At 40.8% G+C, this 19,356-nt stretch overlaps 1 protein-coding gene across 1 annotated transcript in view; it reads left to right on the plus strand.

The window, feature by feature from the left end:
• Window positions 1-19,356, plus strand: part of LOC121616411 (ephrin type-A receptor 6-like) — a 164,419-nt gene that overhangs the window by 78,721 nt on the left and 66,342 nt on the right. Inside the window, exons 4-5 of the mRNA XM_041951165.1 lie at window positions 8,703-8,858; window positions 14,501-14,836. Coding sequence (XP_041807099.1) covers window positions 8,703-8,858; window positions 14,501-14,836 — 492 coding nt within the window. The remainder of the gene's footprint in view (window positions 1-8,702; window positions 8,859-14,500; window positions 14,837-19,356) is intronic.

Here is a 19,356-nt window from a genome sequence, read left to right on the forward strand (position 1 = left end):
CAGTGGCAAAAACAAGCACATTCAGCAAACGCATGTGACGGTGTGCAAATGCAAGCATACGTTGCAGCCCGATTTGTGGATGCCGGCGGCAGTTGGACACACAAATATGGGAGAATGGGGTCCATAATCTGATAGTATGTGATAATATGTGAGTACTGTGACAACAGGGTATAGAACATTATTTTATTGTTTTTATTGTGTAATATGTAGGTATGCAGATCTTTTAAAAGACATGTTCAGGTAGGAATAATATACAAGTTGCAAGCTGTTGCATTGGTTTTCCCTCTTATGGATATAATGTGCAAAAATAGATGTATGGATGGTTCAAACCTATGTTAGGTTTTTTTTCAGAAGGAATCATCAAACATTATTTTTTTGACTGCCCTACTGGAGAGGGAGAAAGGGCTGGTGTCACCATCCTGTCATCGTGATTTCATTAAGTCGAGTTTGTTAAGTCTCTGACACCCTCCAGTCTGCATGTTGTCAATGGAAGAGGTAGCTAGCTCTGATTATCCTTGTTAATGGTTTTGTTTTTTTTCTACCAACAAAAATGGCCTGCATTAAAAGAGCTTGATAACTCAATTACCTATTATCTCCAATAATGAATCTCCAGTAATTGTATCTTATCAAAGCCTGATTCACAGCAATAAACCTTCATGCAACAAAATACCAGTCTAATTAAACTGAAAAAAATCAATGCAATATATGAAGTTCACATCTTGAGGTAAGAGTGTATATAAAGGAACAAATTAACCAGAAGTAGTGAGTGATTTTCATTAATGCTATCATTCAAAGACAGAAAGAAGATCGAAAGTCACACAATGCCCACAGTCACAGAGTTTGTTTAGACGTGGAGGGAGACTCGCTCTTCATCCCTGAGTCAAGCTTGTGACCACGTTAGCATTGGCTATGTTGCTAGTAAGCACCAGACTCATGACCCCTAAATGCCATGATTGAGAGCAAAGTCAAGAAGCAAGTAGGAGTGAGTGAATATGAAAAGGTAACATACAGGGGGTTGAAAGCGGAAGCCTGTACAAGAGATGGCTGAAATGGCAGGTTGTAAACACAGGAGAGGTCGTGCAAACATGTGCGCACGGTGTGAAAATCAATGTGGAAGGGACGTAAGGGCAAATCCATTTTTATTAGTTCAAGATTACTTCAAATTGAGGAGAAACTGTGCTTGATTAACACATACTTGATATATCCGATGTGATACAGTACAGAGAAGGTCAAACACAACATGAATAGGACATGCATGCATCACACTAATATCACACAGGGAATGCAATGGAAATAAGATATATAAAAAAGAGGAGAAACAGTGAAAGATTGAAATTGTAAGACAGTAGCTTTGCAAACCTTTGACACGACTTTTAAAAATGATAGTGATTGATGATTACGACGTTGAACCTATATAACAAGTAAAGAAAGGAGGACGCACGTGTAAATCCTAGTTACCTCATAGAATCCTGCTTTTCCTCTGTCACCCTCTGTCACTAATTGAGCAAACAGCATTCTCTCCACTTCAACAGAGATGAGTTAGAGAGGCCCACTAATCCTCAAGTGCAAGTCAGAGATAGCACTCACTGCTTTCAGCTAATGAAGAGAGCCGATGAGTAAGAGAGACGGACTGGCACGGAGACGAGAGGACGGCTCTTCACACTGAGTGTTGACAGTTTCTATCTGTTTACATGCCACTGCTACTGTTATACCAAGAGAAGCAGAAGAAGTGTCATATTTTTATTAAAGTAACAGTGGTGCGCTATAAAAATAAGCTTCTCCGTAGGTGTCCCCAAAAGTCAAAAAGCCTTAAAGGTCCAGTGTGGAGGATTAAAGGGGGCTCTATTGGCATAAATTGAATATTCATATGTATTTTTGCACAAGTGTATAATCACCTAAAAATAGGAATTGTCGTGTATTTATTAACTTAGAATGAGCTCACTATATCTACAGAGGGAGTGGTCCTCTTTCACAGACTCTGCCATGTTGCACCGCCATGTTTCTACTGTAGCCCTACAGTAACGGACAGACATTTTTAGCAGCCAGTGTAGAGGAGGGTGAGACTGGGAGTTGTTTGCGATGCAACCTCACCACTAGATGCCACTAAATCCCACACACTGATCCACTAACAGCATAATGAAAGTATTAATGTAAAAGTACTTGTTGGGTAGAATGGCAGTATAGTAGTAGTAATATAGTTTATATGTAGTCTGTTATTAGAATATTTTCACTGATGCTTTAACATGGAAGCACATTTTAATGCAACAGCTGGTGGAGGTGGAGCTAATTTGAACTACTTTGTGTACTGCTGGATAGTTTGATCTACAACACAGTATCATAATTTGTACATTAATCACGTTTTGTTTGTAAAATCTAAAAGCTGTTGGATAAATGTAGTGGAGTGAAATGTACAATATGTACTGCTGTAATAGTAGAAAGTGGCAGCAAAAGAAAAGACTTCAGTACCTCAAATTTTGTGTTTAAGCAAAGTAGTTGGGCAAAAGTACTTCCATTCCACCACTCGTAGGTACTGCATATTGAATTACAGCGTCCTTGTATATTAGATCACAGACCAGTGTTGTTGGCTCACAGACATACAGTAAGAGAACTCAATACTGTTTATCTCACTGATATTGGCAGGCTTTTTGTCTTGTTTGGAAGTGAACCACATCATGTTGCATGCTCTAAGAAAATGGGCTTGTAATTTTCTGCTGGTGAAGTATGATGAATATCACTGTGTGTGGAGAAAGAAAAGGGACTCTGCACTACTATTATGCTAATATTCAAGATATGTGTGGACAAGATGTGTACTGTGTGAGCACAGAGAAAAAAGCAATAAGCCTTTTTTTTTATTGTTTTATAGTTTTCATAGAAGAGACACAGAGGAAGGTGATATCTGTGTGGAATGAAACAGAAAATAGGGCACGTCTTCCATTTTTTCTCCATATGCAATAAGTTTCAGGCTGCAACTCACCTATAACGCCACCATCTCTGCAATGATCTCTCATCCTTTGCATCGCTGCCTCACCGCGCTGCCTTTGATTTCAAGAGCTGAACTATTCTGCAACATTTGTTGATGTGGTTCTGCAAGTAAATGCTGCAGAATTGTGCTCCTCTTGGAATTGTTCTTCTTCGCTGACCACCGGGGGAGGAACCCGCCATCATCGGCTATACGCTGCAAAGAGCCAAAGAGTGTCATTTACACATGCACACACGCCTGCCCACACAGCAAACACATATGCAGATTACATTAAGGAAGAAGGTTATAATAAGGAATGTGTTGCGTTGGACTGATTGCCACTGATTTTATGCTAATATTCATTTCAGCGATTTTGTTAATACGTCTCGAACAACATTTACACCCTAATGTGACATTTAAACTTTTCACTTCTCAAACTACATCAATTGAGCTCAGTTTTCACGATAAAATTATAGTCTGGAAAACATCCAGCGATTTAGGATTGAAATCCAACCTGCATAAACTATTAAAACAAGGTGTAGTGATAATAAAATGAAGCATGTTTGCCGTAGACAGGCGACAGGAAGATAGAGGAGAGAGAGCTGGGGAATGACGTGGATAAAGTGTGGTGTTCTGATTTGGCGAATACTTTAGGAGAAAGTTGTCTCGTGCGAGGTGAGAATGCACCTCTCACTGATCACGCACTGGTGTTAATGAATTTAGTGTTTATTGTGCTGCACATCTGCACATCTGCTGCCTCTGGGTCTCTGGGCCCGGTTCGGCTTGAAGACGTTCTGGATGACTTCCAGATCTCATTAACCTTGGGCTGGGGGCCTAGAGTTAGATCAGAGCCCCAAAGGCCAGTGGGTCAGGATGCTATCCTCTCATCCCCTGCTCAGCTTGAGTCTACGTGCCTTAGAGGTGTGTACAGTCTACATTCAAGTCCTCACACATTGTTACTATCAAGTGTCACATTTTGGTTTTTAGTTCTGCCTTTTATAACACTACTACTACTACTACTACTAATACTACTACTACTAATAATAATAATACATTTTTATGAATTCTGTATATAGGTGGGCATGGAGTCAGATAAGGTTTATAAGTCAGTATGTAATGTCTGTGTAAAGTCAGTATTCCCACACAGCAGCTCTGGTTTCCTTTGTGTTCACACATATGTGCTTTAAATGTCTGCCATGGGCTCTTGATGTCAGACTCAATCAACAGTATAATGGGCGACCATGCAGTACAATATGTTAATCAATATCCAAACAGCGTTAGCACACTTGATGCAGGTAGGAGCTCTCTCTTCATTAGTTTGTTACACACGGCACCATGTTTGCATTTTGCATTAGAATTGTATGTATTTATTATTATAGTCCTTAGAATTTAGTAATAAAATCCAATAAACACATATAATATCCATGCTTGTTTACACAGCTGTTCTCATAAGTCATCTTACTGCACCGTGAAGGTTCATAACAACTGTTTGTTGCCTTATGTGTGTTCCATGTAAGTGCTGTAAGAGATGAGATTTAAATGTGGGCTTCACAGAAAATGGTACCGAAAAACTTTTCTCACACACACAACATACATACACAACATACACATTCAGTCTCGCCCTGCTGCCCCTTTCCACTGTGCTGGTTTGTTTTGGCTGTCATGCTCACTAGTCACCAGACCATCAGCAGCCTAACATGCAGGAAATATCCAATGCCAAGTCTTTCCATATGTATAAACAGAACTCCATGCAGGGGAAATAATAGAGGTTTGCAACAGCGGTAATCATGCAGTACACATACTGGAACTGCTCGCATGCTTTTATTTACAGAAAAAAAAATCGTTGTCCTTGATGGATCAGCGGTGGAGACTTTGACTTTAAGGCCATGCTTGTCTTTTTCCAGTCAAAATCTCCAGGCTTCATTCACATTTGACAAGCTGTCAAGTTCAGTTCAGTGTGCTGTTTGTCACTGCTGGTCCCATGTGTCACTGGTGTGTGTGTGTGTGTGTGTGTGTGTGTGTGTGTGTATTACTCATGTTGTGGGGACAGAAATCAACATAAATCATTAAATTTTAGGGTGAAGACTGGATTAAGGTTAGGGAAAGGGTTAGAAGTTTTGGTTATGGTTTGGGTATGTCTTCCTGAAATTAAGGTAAGTCTATGTAATGTCCCCAAAAGTGATGGAAACATGACCGCGTGTGTGTGTGTGTGTGTGTGTGTGTGTGTGTGTGTGTGTGTGTGTGTGTGTGCGTGTGTGCGTGCATATAGCGGCATGTGTGCACTAACCTCCACGGCAACACGTGTGTGTCCACTCGGGTGATGCATGGTCAGCCATTGTACAGCACCACCGTGGCCTTGGAACAGAGCCTGGCCAGACAGATTGCAGCAGGACGCTGCGAGGTTCGAAAAGGAACATCCCCTCAGTTCAGCGAAGGTCGGACAGAGGCATCATTAGGTTGACAGAGTCTAAAACAGGGTCTAGTGAGGTGGAGGGAGTTGACTGACGGTTTTTGGCTCAAGGACGTGGCGGTATCAGAGGTTAATGACGGAGGCAGCCTTGGTACGCCATAGGGGGTGCCACTTATCATACTGATACAGATACAGCCTCTGTGTGTGCGTCTGTGTGCGCGCTACATGCATGCTGTGTGCGTGTCGAGTTTTTTGAAGGCCGATATTAATGTGAATGTTCTTAAACTGAAGTCATCAATGGTTGATCGTAAGTGTTTAAAAATTTAAGCATTTTTAGTGATCTATCTCACGTAGTCATCGAACGCTAAGATGTTTTATAGAAAGACAGCGGCTGTAAATCAATACATGGTGAAAGACCCGATTGCTGGCCTGGACATTTTCAGCTGTTTTATATTGGTATTGAATGTAATAAATGTGTAATTTAGCAAACTTTGACACACAGCCCGCGTACACATAAACAACACACAAAAAAAATTAGTTGTATCCGGCTCATGCTCTGCGTGTGTCTGTGTGTGCACTTGTGCGTGTGTGTTAACCTCTTTGCCTCTGTCCTAATTGTCCCCATTTGATCGGAGCAGTCGTGGTTTCGGGCACTTCCTTGTCCTCCCTACAGCTCCATTTATCACAGGCAGCAATGGAGACACACAAAGGCACTCAGTGCTTCAAGGTGAATCCCTTCAAATGGCTCAGCTTGTGTTACCTTGTTAAATCGATGCGCCTGGTGACAACCGGCAGCAATGGAAATCTTACCAGGCAGGAGACTTTTGCGCGTCTGTTTGACACCAAAGTGCTTTGGAGGCTGAGAAAGTGCCACTAAAAGGCGGCTTCACTGTGTCCCTAATGTCCAGATTTGTGTCACCTCTCGTAGGCTTATGGTCCATTTTCTTATTTTTAAAGGGAGAAGCTGTTTTTGCGCGTTATGTTTATGCCCGAGTCTGTTTATGTTTCACTCCGAAGCATTTTAAACCAGTCATAATTTATCAATCAAACCCACGCTGGAGCAGGCAGTTCCTGCAATTTATTTTAGAAAAAGTGTTGAGAAAAAGGAGTTTCAGTGCTTCCTTTCCTATGTCCTTGAGCCTAGAAAGAAGACAATACACATTTCCATGCTATGGCGGTAAACTCACAACGCATGCCTTCTTGGCCTACGTTTTCTGTTCATTCTGTGAATTTTAATACAAAAAAAACGTGGATTTGATAGTAATACGTGTGTTTTGTGTGAATGTGTAGCCGTCAGAAAGCCTCTTCATTACACGCTTTCACACACATGGCTTCTGGAATGAGTTCAGCATTTAGCGCTGGATTAGAATAAAAACAGACTCATTTTGGCTCCATTTTCCGTGCAGCAGACTAAGGTGTTTAAAATCCTTCTTATGAAAAAGTAGAAGCAGCTTCAGCTTTCGACATTCATTCTAAAATTAATGAAAAAAAAACCTCCTATGTTTTTATTTTAATACTTTACTGACAAACATCATTTGTCGGCTCAGTGAAGAGACTGCGCGAGGATATTTTGAAAAGATCTCTCCCACAGAGGACATTTTGACCTGTCATAGTATAGCATTCATAATGGCTTCGTTCCATTCAAATGTCCCACTAAGTCACGATAGTGTGCCACTGAGCCAGCATGAACAGCATTTTCCAGAACCCTGACGCTGAAGCAGCTGAATGGAATTTAGCCTTTCATTAATTGTGTTATTTTCACCTGTGCTTTTGCTACTGTGATATGTCACAACGTCCTCCACAAAAAAAACCTTTTGGAAATGATCTCGGCTGCATTCAGCGCAAAGACCCACTGATAGAAGAAAGCTTCTCGTCTCTCTAAAAATCGTGAAAAACGACAGTGTTGAGTGAAGTTTGAAAGAAAAAGTGCTCACAGGGGTATCTTTCTTACCTTTGCTTGCCACAGCCAGGCCAGCATGTCTTCTTTGTTACAAAACCTCTGTTGCCATATGTTGTTGTCTTCATTCATGCCCGCGAGGCATAAATACATGCTGGTTGATGCAGTAGGCTTAAAACTTGCACACTGAGACTTTATCACACTTTATCTCAGTATTACACGCCGTCTCTCTCACTGTGAATAGTCTGGTGCAGAATGAGATACACTATACACTTAAAATGTCTTCCCATTTCAATGTGTTTTATATTTAATGTATTAGAGTAGACAGTAACATACCCGTGGTACACCTACACAGGTGGTTTCCTTTCACAGATTAGGCCTCTCTGCAGGACTGTGTGCAGATTGTCTAATTCACAGTGTCATAGATCTTGCCAGATCAGATGTATTTGTATTTTTAATATCATACTAACACCTTCATGTTTTTTTTAGTAATAGGCCTATTTCACAACAGATTTCATGGCAGGAAAAACACAGGTGTTACTAATAACATCAACAACCGTTCTGTTGAAGTGTCACAGTAAGCCAGCTATTAAGTCTTCATTAATTTTATCATGTCATGCTAGCATTGTGGTTTCTTTCTTACTCTGCAGCTCTCAGCAATTCTCTCATGCCATGATGATTTTTTCTATTGAAGCCTTCAAAGACTCTGATCCACTTATACTTTCTTTCCAAAAGAAACTCATCTATTGATTTAAAACACTGCTCCTAAACACAGTTGGGATATTTGGTTTTTGATATGAAACAACAGGTGAAACTACAATAAAGGTAAAACCCTCCAGGAGTCTAAAAACTGTCATTATCTTCAGCTTTGATGATTCATTAAGAATTACAACGCCAGCAATGAATAGAAATTAGACGTTATCAGTAAGCTCAGGATTAACCCTGAAAATTATGTGTTGATTAATGTGCTGCCAGTGTTTTGATTCCAGTTGAGAAAAATGAATTCTTAAAAGGAGTCATGAATATGTCCTCTTTGTGTGTCGGTTAAGATCAAAATAATACTTTTTAAATACTCACAGTCAAAGTTTCCAAAGCCAGAGCAGATGGTCTCATTATATTTTAATGAACCTTGCTGCATCAATTTCCATATTTGAAAGTAAACTTGATTTTCATGAATCTGTCAAAAGTCTTTAAATGCTCTGTTATGTGAATTTCTGATGAATAAATAACTGATAATGATAAATTCATGGTGATTATTGAGAGACACCAGGTGACTGCCTCTTGTTGATTGATGTTATCATGGCTGATATTGACGTGTCCCCTTGGGTCCTCATGAGGATACCTGATGTTTGCATGTGATATTTTTACCTGTGCGCTCATAACATGGCCCAGCTTTTCTCTCATATCCTGTCATGCTGTCTTTGTGTCACCCCCAGCATGCCACCCCGGCTTCTACAAGGCGTATGCTGGAAACATCAAGTGTTCAAAGTGCCCTCCGCATAGCTTCAGCTATGGAGAAGGGGCTGCTTTCTGCCACTGTGAGAAGGGCTTCTTCAGGGCTGAGAAAGATCCTCCAACTATGGCTTGTACACGTGAGTATACCAGCAAACAGGGCTTACTCATCTGGCACAAAATCACATGGATGTACAGAGTTTTAGGTCATCATTTCTAACGTGATCAGAGTCACTGCAGCTTTGTTAATTGTGAATTTGTGTGAGATTTCTGTGCTTGTGTATGCCTGACAGTCTGGGTAAGTTATTGCTTTTTCTCTAGAGCTGTGGTCTCTCCGGTCTCTCAGAATTTGCTGCGGCTGTAAATCCAGTCTTGTCTCCAGGACTGATCTGGTGTGAAACTGTACATTAGAGAGTCTCTGGATGAATTACATGGCTTTTGTTCAGCTGCCTCGTCTTCGTTGATGATTCACTGACTGTCATTACGACTTCATATTTGCATTAAATTACAGTTTAACCGGACTAATTCTCCTTTAATTAAAAAGCCATTTAGCTGTCACTGAGATAGACGGGGGCCACATCTAAGAGCTCTACAGGGTGGAAGAGTGTATTTGTCTTTTACAGCAAGACAAAGCCAAGTCATTGTGGAGAAGCTGTGAGTTTACAGTTGCCTCCTGGATGCACTGTTTGCAGAGGAAATCTTCAGAAAGGCCTCTTCATATAATGTTTTCATCTCTAAATTTGGACTCAGATGATGGAAGACCTTGCTTTTGCTCAGAGAAATCCATCCTTTTATACAGGCTTTCCGGTGCAACAACAGCCTCTTACTAGACACTCTCTTTTTAAACAATTAAAATGCCTTTGCTGTCATTGCATGGTCATGGTAGACCTTTAAACAAAGTCCAGCGTGTCAAACAGACCTTATTAAACAATAGGCCCTTTTATAGTAGTATTCCACCAATAGGAATCCTCCACTTGGACATGGTGGTGTGGCCTAGAGAGGATGCAGACTTCTAAAAACTCCAGTCCATGGCATCATTTGGCCCACAATATTAATCAAAGCTGAATTAAAGAGCAACATAGTGAATAGAAACATCGCCTGTGGTTACAGAAACAAGAAGCAAATACCAGTACTCATGAACTTACACACCCCCGGCAGAATTTGTAAGATGTGTACCATGCTTAAAAAAAAAGATTCAGTCAAAACATCTTTTATTTTCAATGTAAAAGAAAATACTGAGATGGTCCCTGCTAAAAGTTTGCATACCCATAGTTCTGAATACTGTGTGTTGCCCTCTTTAGCATCAATGATGGCTTGCAGTCTGTGGATGAGGCCATTTATTTTCCTCAGGTGGTAAAGCTGCTCATTCTTCTTGGCAAAATGCCTCCAGGCTCCGTAAATTCTCGGGTTGTCTTGTGTGAACTGCACATTTCAGATCGTCCCAAAGTGGCTCAGTAATATTGAGGTCAGGAGACTGTGATGGCCGATCCATGACCTTCACTTTTTTTCTGCTGTATACACTGAAGGACTGACTTGGCGTTGCATTTTGGATCGTAGTCATGTTGGAAAATCCAAGTGGGTCCCATGCGCAGCTTTCGGGCTGATGAATGCAAATTGTCCTCCAATATTTTCTGATAACATGCTGCATTCATCTTTCCATCATTCTGACTAAATTCCCTGTGCCGCTGTAGCTCACACACTTCAAATACATTACAGATCCACCTACATGCTGCACAGTAGGGACGGTGCACTTTTCATCATAGGCCTTGTTGACTCCTCTCCAAACATAGCGTTTATGAATGGGACCATAAAGTTAAATTTTGCTCTCATCACTTCACATGACTTTGTTCCAGAAGTTTTGATGCTTGTCTAGGTGCTGTTTGGCATATCGTAAGCTGGCTGTATTGTGCCACAGGAACAACTTTTTTTCTGGCAACTCGACCACGCAGCCCATTTCTGTTCAAGTACCTCCCTATTATGCATGTTGAAACAGCCACAGCACTTTTTTGCACAGAAGCCTGTATTTCAGCTTAAGTTGCTTGGAGGTTTTTCTTTGCGACGCGACCAGTTTTCAAGTCTTTGCCTGTCTACCTGACTTAATATGAACAGAACCCCTAATTTTCTGCTTCTTTTTCAGAGTGTGAACACTACTGCTTGGTATTTTCAAATCTCTGGATATCTTTTTGTACAATTTTCCTGATTTATAAAGTTCAACTTCCCTTTCTCGCAGATCCAGCAAAGTCAGTGCAGCCCTGGATGAAATGTGAAGGGGGCTCTCAAGCGCTAAGAAACTTATTGACTATTTAAACACATGTACAAATTATAATCAAACAAGTTACAGGTGTGGAAACTTACCCTTAATGGCCATTTAAACTTGTATGTGCCAGCATGTGTGTATATTACTGCATCTGGTCAAACATTCAAGGGTATTGTAAACTTTTGATCAGGGCCATTTGTCCTTATGATTTTAAAAAAGGCACAATTGTGTGAAATAAAGGGCTTCATCTGACCAAAAAAAAAGATACGTTTTTCTGCATTATCAGACATATTTTCCAACAAATGACCAATATTTCACAAATTTTCTAGGGGTGTGTAAATGTAAAAAAAACTGTAGATTGTGCCCATAGATGACAAACAAGATTATGAACTTAAAATCCATAAATGTTTTGGTCATTTGTGCAGTGGTTAAACTGTGTCACCCCCTCAAGTTTTGGACCCAACTATGTTTGTTGGCTGTTAGGTTGAAAGTGGATGTGTAGCAGCTTGTCTTGTAGAGTAGAGCATCTCCTAAAATGGAGTAATGGTGGTTTAGGGATGATCTGATGAGTATACCATCACTCTCAATAATACCCCAGTTCCTATTCATAATCAATTGAAAGTTTTCGACTTCTGTTCTGGATGTTGTGACAGATACCACTCGATCTCTTGTTTGCAGATGTACAGATGTTTGGCTCTAGTGCAGTCATGGTCAACTGGTGACCTGTAGACCACTTCCGTCCCTCCAAAGCTCACCGTCTGGCCTACAGAATGATAATGAATTAAGAAAATGCATACATGTAACGTTAGTCACCAGTAAAAATCCCAATCCATACTGATGGTGATTATAGATTATCTTTCCGACCCCCTGGCAGTAAGTTTGTAATTCATAGTTCACCCATTCTACAGAATCGGGTTAGTCTCGACTCTATGCTGTCTTCTCCATGGACCCACTAGCAAACCACTCAACAACTCCTCTAGCTGATAGCAGCTCACTTGTTGGACTCTAAGAGGTAACTCCGGATTTGTAGGAGAATCATTGAGCTTGTCTGTTGGATGCAAGTGGTGTCACTTGGGTTTATTTTTGTTGGCTTTTGTAATGAGTCTCAAACTGAGTGTTTTTGTTTTTGCTTCCTGGGATCCTGAAGAGTTTTTTGTTGAGATGAGGACTTATTCATCGGTGGGTTTTATATTAAGAACCATCCGCCTCTTTGGTGGAGGTCTGAGAGCATTTTAGTCAAGTGTCTAGTTATCATTAGGAATTTTCCATGTTTCTGGGAGAGTGCTCGCACTGCTATTGGCTAATATTAACTTTGTAAGAAATTGAAATATTAAAACAATCATAAGCTAGTTAATGCCAAAATAAATGTTTTTCATTGGAATGTCCCATCTTCACTGTATTTCTTGGAAAAATTCTGGCCAGTGGACAAATGTAGTTTGCATTCCTGTGATTTGGCCACAAACTCCATTTCCCGGACTCAAGACTCACTAGAACTAGTCAAAAGGCACATTTTCTTCAAGCCACTTGGGATGGAAGACCCTGGCCTGCGTCCTCCCTGTGAAGGATGAAGACATTAAAGCATCAAACAGGGAGATACTGTTGAAATAATCAGCATTTGAATGGAATATATAACAGCAGCAAAGGCCACAACTCTACTCTGAATGTGCGTTTTGAATTAATATTGAATTTTGGAGATCTTAGTTTAACAGTTGTTGTTAGTGGTTGAATGAAATCCTCCAGGCAAAAGCACATTCAAAGGTCACGTTTGCTCCCTGTACAAGCACACACTGTGTATAAAGGCTTGTGGGGGTGTTACAACCCGGCAAGCTAAGAGGACTACCATGTCTATTCTAACAAGCTGTGAGTTCTGTGTTTACTCACATAATACATTTTAATCAGGAGCTTGCAGGCTAGAGCATAAACTATTTGCTTGATGTCTAAGTGAAAAAAGAAAAAAAAAGAAATGGAGATTAAAGACTGAGGGCCTGAGAGGAAGACAAAGGTAGAGAGCAAGAAAGAGAGGAGAGGATGTCACAGGAGGACAGATAAGAGAAAGTGTAAAGGCTGGATGGAGAAGACAGTGAAGAGAGAAAGGGAGGAGGGTTCTGATACCAATCTCCCCCTCGAGGAGAATAGAAGCTGATTGATGGCAGTGGGGTTGCTCTGCAGGAGGGGAGGTGGGTGGATTCTCCTCGATGGAGAGAATAGAGGAGGTGAGATAATGGCCGATAGAGGCAGAAGGAGATAAAGAGAGAGGGAATGGACATACGCTGACAGAAGTGGAGGAGGAGTAGGAGGAGCTTTCCTGTCTGCTGGGATTTTTAGCAAAGGGAGGGAGACAGAGGGATGGAGGGATGGTGAAGGAGAGGGAAATATCCCATTGTCTAGGCAGACAGTGAGCTTGGCAGGACGGGAGTGTTCAAATCCCTCAGGTCTTTTAACTCCACCCTGTTGACAGCTGGCTCCCTCCTATAGCACAATACTTACCCTGACACACAAACACACACATCCAGGGAGCACAAAAACACCTCAACGAAGAGGAGTTGTGTGGTGCAGTCGTAATATAAGTTATTTAACCCTAACAGTTGTATACTGCAGTGTACCTGTGTGAAATACAGCTATTCATTTTGGAAGGAATTTTTTAAATATAGATTGATCGACAATGTTAATACTTGCGCAGAGCATTTGGAATTCAGTCTTAGCTGCGGTGTGCCTCAGGGGTCAATTTTGGGTCCTATGCTTTTCTTAGTATATGTGCTGTCGTAGCTTCTCTCCTACACAGTAATGCTGGAGGCTTGGATACTCTAAAGAACTGCTCCGGTGAAATTAAATGCCCTGAAATCCCTCTCAACCCACAATGTCAGTGGATTTTATTAGTTTTTTTGTTTTTGCTTTTTTTTTAAATTTGCCTGTCTCCACCCTCCTTTTATTGGTTCAGAAATATGCAATCTTTTGCACATTGTAAAAAACATGAATCACCCACAGTTCAAGAAGGACAGATCCATTGAAAGTATATAAAAGACTTTAGAGATTAGACTCCAGCGATGTGAAGCATCATCAATGAACGTGGGCCCACATGAAGACAGGAGGTCAAGATGTTTGTGATGGTGGAGTAAAGCCAGCTGGTGGTCGTTGTAGACGTAGACACAGTATGTGATGGTGACAATAATAGGTCTGAAAGACAGGATGATAGAATTTCCTTGACATTTAAAGAACGGCCTCCAGTGACCGAATGGCCCAAGGAATGCTGAATGATCATTGGCCAGATATCAGTCAGCATGATGTCAGAATTGACATCAATAATAAATTCGAAGGTGAAGACATGGTGTTATAAAGAGGAATAAAGGCAGAACATGAAAGGAAAAAAACATCTTTATTGAATTTTGTACTCAAAAACCAGCTGTTAATGTTACCTGTGCTGCCTTTAGAATCCGTTAAAACAAAGCTTGGCTGATTCAACATCAAGACCAACAACCGAGACGAGAAATGATCAACTGTTTTGTTTTTTTTTTCTTCTACTGACAGGCCCTCCGTCACCTCCCCGCAACTTGATGTTTAATCTGAACGACACCTGTCTGATGCTGGAGTGGTCACCACCCAGCGACACCGGGGGCCGCCGCGATCTCACCTACAACGTCCAGTGCAAGCGCTGTGGCCCCGAGCCCAACCACTGCCAGCTCTGTGAGGAGGATCTCCGTTTCCTACCACGACCGTTAGGCCTGACCAATGCCACCGTCACTGTCATGGACTTCTCCGCACACGCCAACTACACCTTTGAGATTGAGTCTCTCAATGGTGTGTCCGAGAAGAGCTCTTTCCCTCGCCAGGTGGCCATCATCACAGTCAGCACAGATCAGGGTGGTAAGTATTTGTTTTTGGAATTTTGCTTGATGTTTAGAGTTGCTTGCATGTTGTGTCGCTTTTAGATTGATCCTTTCCATTACATCTACAGTACTTCCAATTCACAGCAAGTTCATCACAGTGTGTGAAAGCTTTCAATGAAAGGTAAATTAAGTCTAACACCTCATATTTTATAACTTTACTTTTTAGTTTAGAATACAGGCACAGTCACCACCGCGCTTATAGCCCTCTTATCACAGGCATTTATGTATGGTGATAAATTGAAGGGAAAGTTGAGATAACAGTCTGATAAGCTATTTATTAAATTACACAGTAATTAATTATCACTCATTTTGATCTTTGATTAGCTGTATTAGCTCTGTATTCTATGGTGAGATTTCAGTGAATCAGTACATCAATGTATGACTATAAATATATGAAAGAGATCACATCACATTGGATATGATATGCTTTGATGGGATTTGTACACGCAAATGCATTGCTACCTCTCCATCATTTAGGTCCTGTATGCCAGCGGGATAACTGAAATACTAAACAGATTTTGGTGAAAATTGATGGAAGTTTGGCCATGAGCCAGGGAACACCTCATTATTTTTGGCAGGACTAGCACAGCCATTTCTCAAGAGTGTTTCATATTTGATTTCATGACTCATCAGCCCTGCAGGAAAATTAATTTGTTTCGTGGATCTTAAAATATTACAGACCACGGCCCTGTGAAGAGATCATTGCATATTTTTAAAGGTATCGAGGGGAGATTTTGACCACTTGTAGCACTGTGAAGCAATGGTTTAATGCATGGGTCGCTGTTATGTTTTGGGTCTTTTTTGCATACAAGTAGGTGAGTCCTGCCAAGGGTTTCACTTGATTCCACTGATCGAGGTGGCAGTATTGTGCCAAGGAACACAAAGTGCCAGCAAAGGCATGAAAGAAGAAGACTGCTAGTAGTTGATGAACACAAACAGAAACTTTGTTTACAAGAAAACTCCACAATGAAAACAAGTTTTTTCATTGTATTTTAATGGCATGTTGTTTTCCTGTATTTGCTTTGCACACTCACCTACTGCAGGTACACAATAACTCTGATAAGTTGATTAAGTTTAGCGGACAGGTGCACTCACATCTGCTTAGAGCTGTTTGGCAGTATTTGACAGCATCTCACATATAGACACTGAACCCCTATTCCAAGATTGGAGTATTCTCTAAAACTGGCGACAGCCATCATCCAATCTGCTTGTCTCTCTCTATACTTTGAATCCATGTGGATGATACACAGCTCTGCATGGTTACTGTTACCAATTTACAGGACTGTGGTGCTTTGCCTCTGTTTTTTTTTTTTATTTAAATGTTGTGTACTCTATTCGGTATACAGTTTTTACCATTGTGGTCATGTGTAGCCTGTGGTGCAGCTGGTAGAGAAAGACAGCAAGCGTACAGCAAGCTCACACTGACATTACAGTTAATGATACTCTGTATTTTTATTTTTACATCCTTAACCGCTGCTGTAAATGATGGCAGGAGGCCAAGGAGAGGTTGTCTCTACCTACCTACATGCTCCAAATACGGTTTTTATGCTGAAAGGCCCATATTTCCTCTGGGACATGGTTTGGTGTGTAGAACGCTTATGCTTTTAATTTGTTATTTGCAAACACTGTGTTTTCTGTTTTCTACCACCTCCCTCTCCTGTCCTCCCCTGACTATTCTCGTCCCCCTTTTTCTATTGGCTGTTTTTCCTCTCTCTCCTGTTTTCTTTCTTCAAACGTGTTTGTTTTTTCTTTCATTCTTTTTTGTTCTCTCCTCTCCTCTTTCTCTCCTTCCCTTCATCCTCATGTTGCCGTGGGAGTCTGGGAGAAATACATTTTCTCACACAGCCAAAACACATTAAATGCATTATTCTGTGTCACTGGGGACAGCTCTAGCCTTTACAGGTAACTCAATGTTACATGCAGCCTTTTTATTTCATTAGGATGCCCAGTTTAGCACATAGACATGGCGGGTCCCCAAGCTGTGCACAAGACCCATTTTATTACTAATACAGCCAGCTACAGCTATTTAAAATGCTCAAGGGAAGAGGCAGATTCTTGGCCATCAGCCAGCGATAAGCAGCCTGATGATGTATTTTATCAATACCACCTTGACAGCAACTAGAGTTTGGCCAGTGTCATTCATGTGCTATTTGATGGAGGTTATTGATTACATAGATGGCTGTAACTGTACAGTGCGCAATGTAGCCCATGTGTGCATTTGTGAATATTTCACCGTGTTGTCTCTCTTTTTTATGACAGGTTGCCAGTTATGGTTTCACATCCTTTACTTAAGTGTGAAAACCATGTTTTAATAATATGCCTTTACAAGTAAAAGTCCTGCATTCGAAATGTTACAAAAGCATTATCAGCTAAATGTATTCAAAATATTGATTATGCAGAAACAACAGATTACTGAAAGGCAGAATGAGCAGGCCCTGCTCCTTGCCTGTATTTTCTTATTTTAGTGTCAGGTGACAGATCTTAAGCATGCATCAATTTTAGGCACTTTTAACACCAGGCAGGTAGCATGTTATCGCTGCCGCTAAATAATGAATGAACAGATGTTTTGAAATTGCCGGATGTCTACACTGGTACGTTGTGTGTCCAGAACTCACCTTCCCAGCTTTTCTACATTACCAAGCATACAGAACCATTGCTACCTCAAACTGTGCTACAAAATCCCCTTACTGTAAGAGCTTGCTGTCGAGATCGTTTAGAGCCACCACTTGACTCGACTCACGCTACTTCATGTCGAACTGCGGATTTGTTCTTGTACTCGTGTCAAATACTCAGTGCTTGTTGGCATTCCTGGCTATCTTGTTTGGCCAGATGTAGTGTTGCAGGTTTGTTGGTAGACTACCAGGTGTACGTTAAAATTCTTGAATCATCTCCATTGAATTCTTATTCTCTCTCTCGTCTCTCATGATACACCTGCCACAGTTGTTGAGTAGAGCTCATTCTCCACATTTGCATTTGTGCTTTGTGAGTATTTTACACACCATATAGTCTGCTTTATATTTTCACACCTCAGCTAGGAGCTCATTTCAGGATGTGTTACTGAGGTGAAGATTAACACGTATGTAAGACTTGCTGTTTCTGGTCAGGATGCAGGACGATGATTCATGCATACAAATTTCCCACATAGTCTCAATTACTACTCTTGAAAGTTATTATATCTTTTTTTTCCGATTTTTTTCCATAGAGTCTAGCATATTATTATTCATGGATTAGGCCAGTAAGTGCTGCTGCATCAGCCATTTAAGCCATAGCTGATATCTTATTTAGTGGAATGTAATTCATGTAAGGAGCTTTTTTTATAAAACAGATATACTGCAAAAATAATTCATCTCAACAGATAACTCTCATTTTCAAAGCAATTTTGATGAATTGTTTCAAATAGAATAAAATGACTGAGTTATAGATCATTCTTGAAACTAGTTGATTTTTTAGTTTTACCCCACTGCAAGTTCTGAGGAAGTGCCAGTGTTAGCTCAACAAATCATTCTGAGCGTTGTCCCTGGGCCAGATGGTGGACAAGGTAGAAACTAAATCTAAATCTTGGAACAAAACCGTAAATAAAGATTATTTTAATGCTATTAAGCCTTGAGACTCTAGTTTCACCACAGTGTGGTACAGTGGCATGGGCCTCTGCAAAGACCAGTGATGAGCTTAATCTTATATAGCAAATCCTTCATTGCACAACCTCTTCCAGCTCTCTTTCAGCAGGAGACATAATTCTGCCTGTGTCTGACCTCCTTTACTTTAGAGGAACTGGCTTGTCTCCGCACAGTGCCGTTTTGAACTCTACCATTTTGGTGGGAAATGAACCAAACGAGTGAATAAACCACAACTTACACTGTGAAACTGTGAAAGGACTATTGTAGCAGTGATTACCAGACTCTCTTCATCAAATGCACATCACTGTGACACACCCTGTTACATTTGTGTAACCTGCAGATGGAAGCGCCTTCAGAGTTTGATCTCATTCTCTGCAGTGTGTTATGTTGCTTTTTCAAACAACAGAACATTTATTGTGTCAGTTTTTCTACAATATGTCACAGTCCCGCGAACACTGACCATCAGCAGCTGCAACGTGTTGGGCATGTTGTTTTCACATTGTCAGCGATGTGAAAACCGTAGTGTTTTTTTGTGAAAATGTGTGCATAAAGTCAGCATATTCTCTGGACTCAAGGAAAACCTTCTGAAGAAAAGGGAAACTTGCATGCTGCAGCGATCATTTTTGCTGTGGCTACAGTAATATGCATACATACGAATACACATATGCTTCCTTAAAAACATCTACCTAAACCTCTCTGTGATGGGTTGTTTGGGAAAGGAGCACAGGAAATTCTAACACCATTAGCATAGCATCGCCATCAGCAGAAATGAGCCGCCTTGCGAATATCTGTGTGTTGTGAGGAATATCAAGAGTCTCCTGTACGAACGTACGCCAGCCATAGATAAATTAGACTTAGTCATTAAAATGCAGATGGCCTT

Source organism: Chelmon rostratus, chromosome 13, assembly GCF_017976325.1.
Source record: "Chelmon rostratus isolate fCheRos1 chromosome 13, fCheRos1.pri, whole genome shotgun sequence".
In the NCBI taxonomy this organism is placed as follows: Eukaryota; Metazoa; Chordata; class Actinopteri; order Chaetodontiformes; family Chaetodontidae; genus Chelmon; species Chelmon rostratus.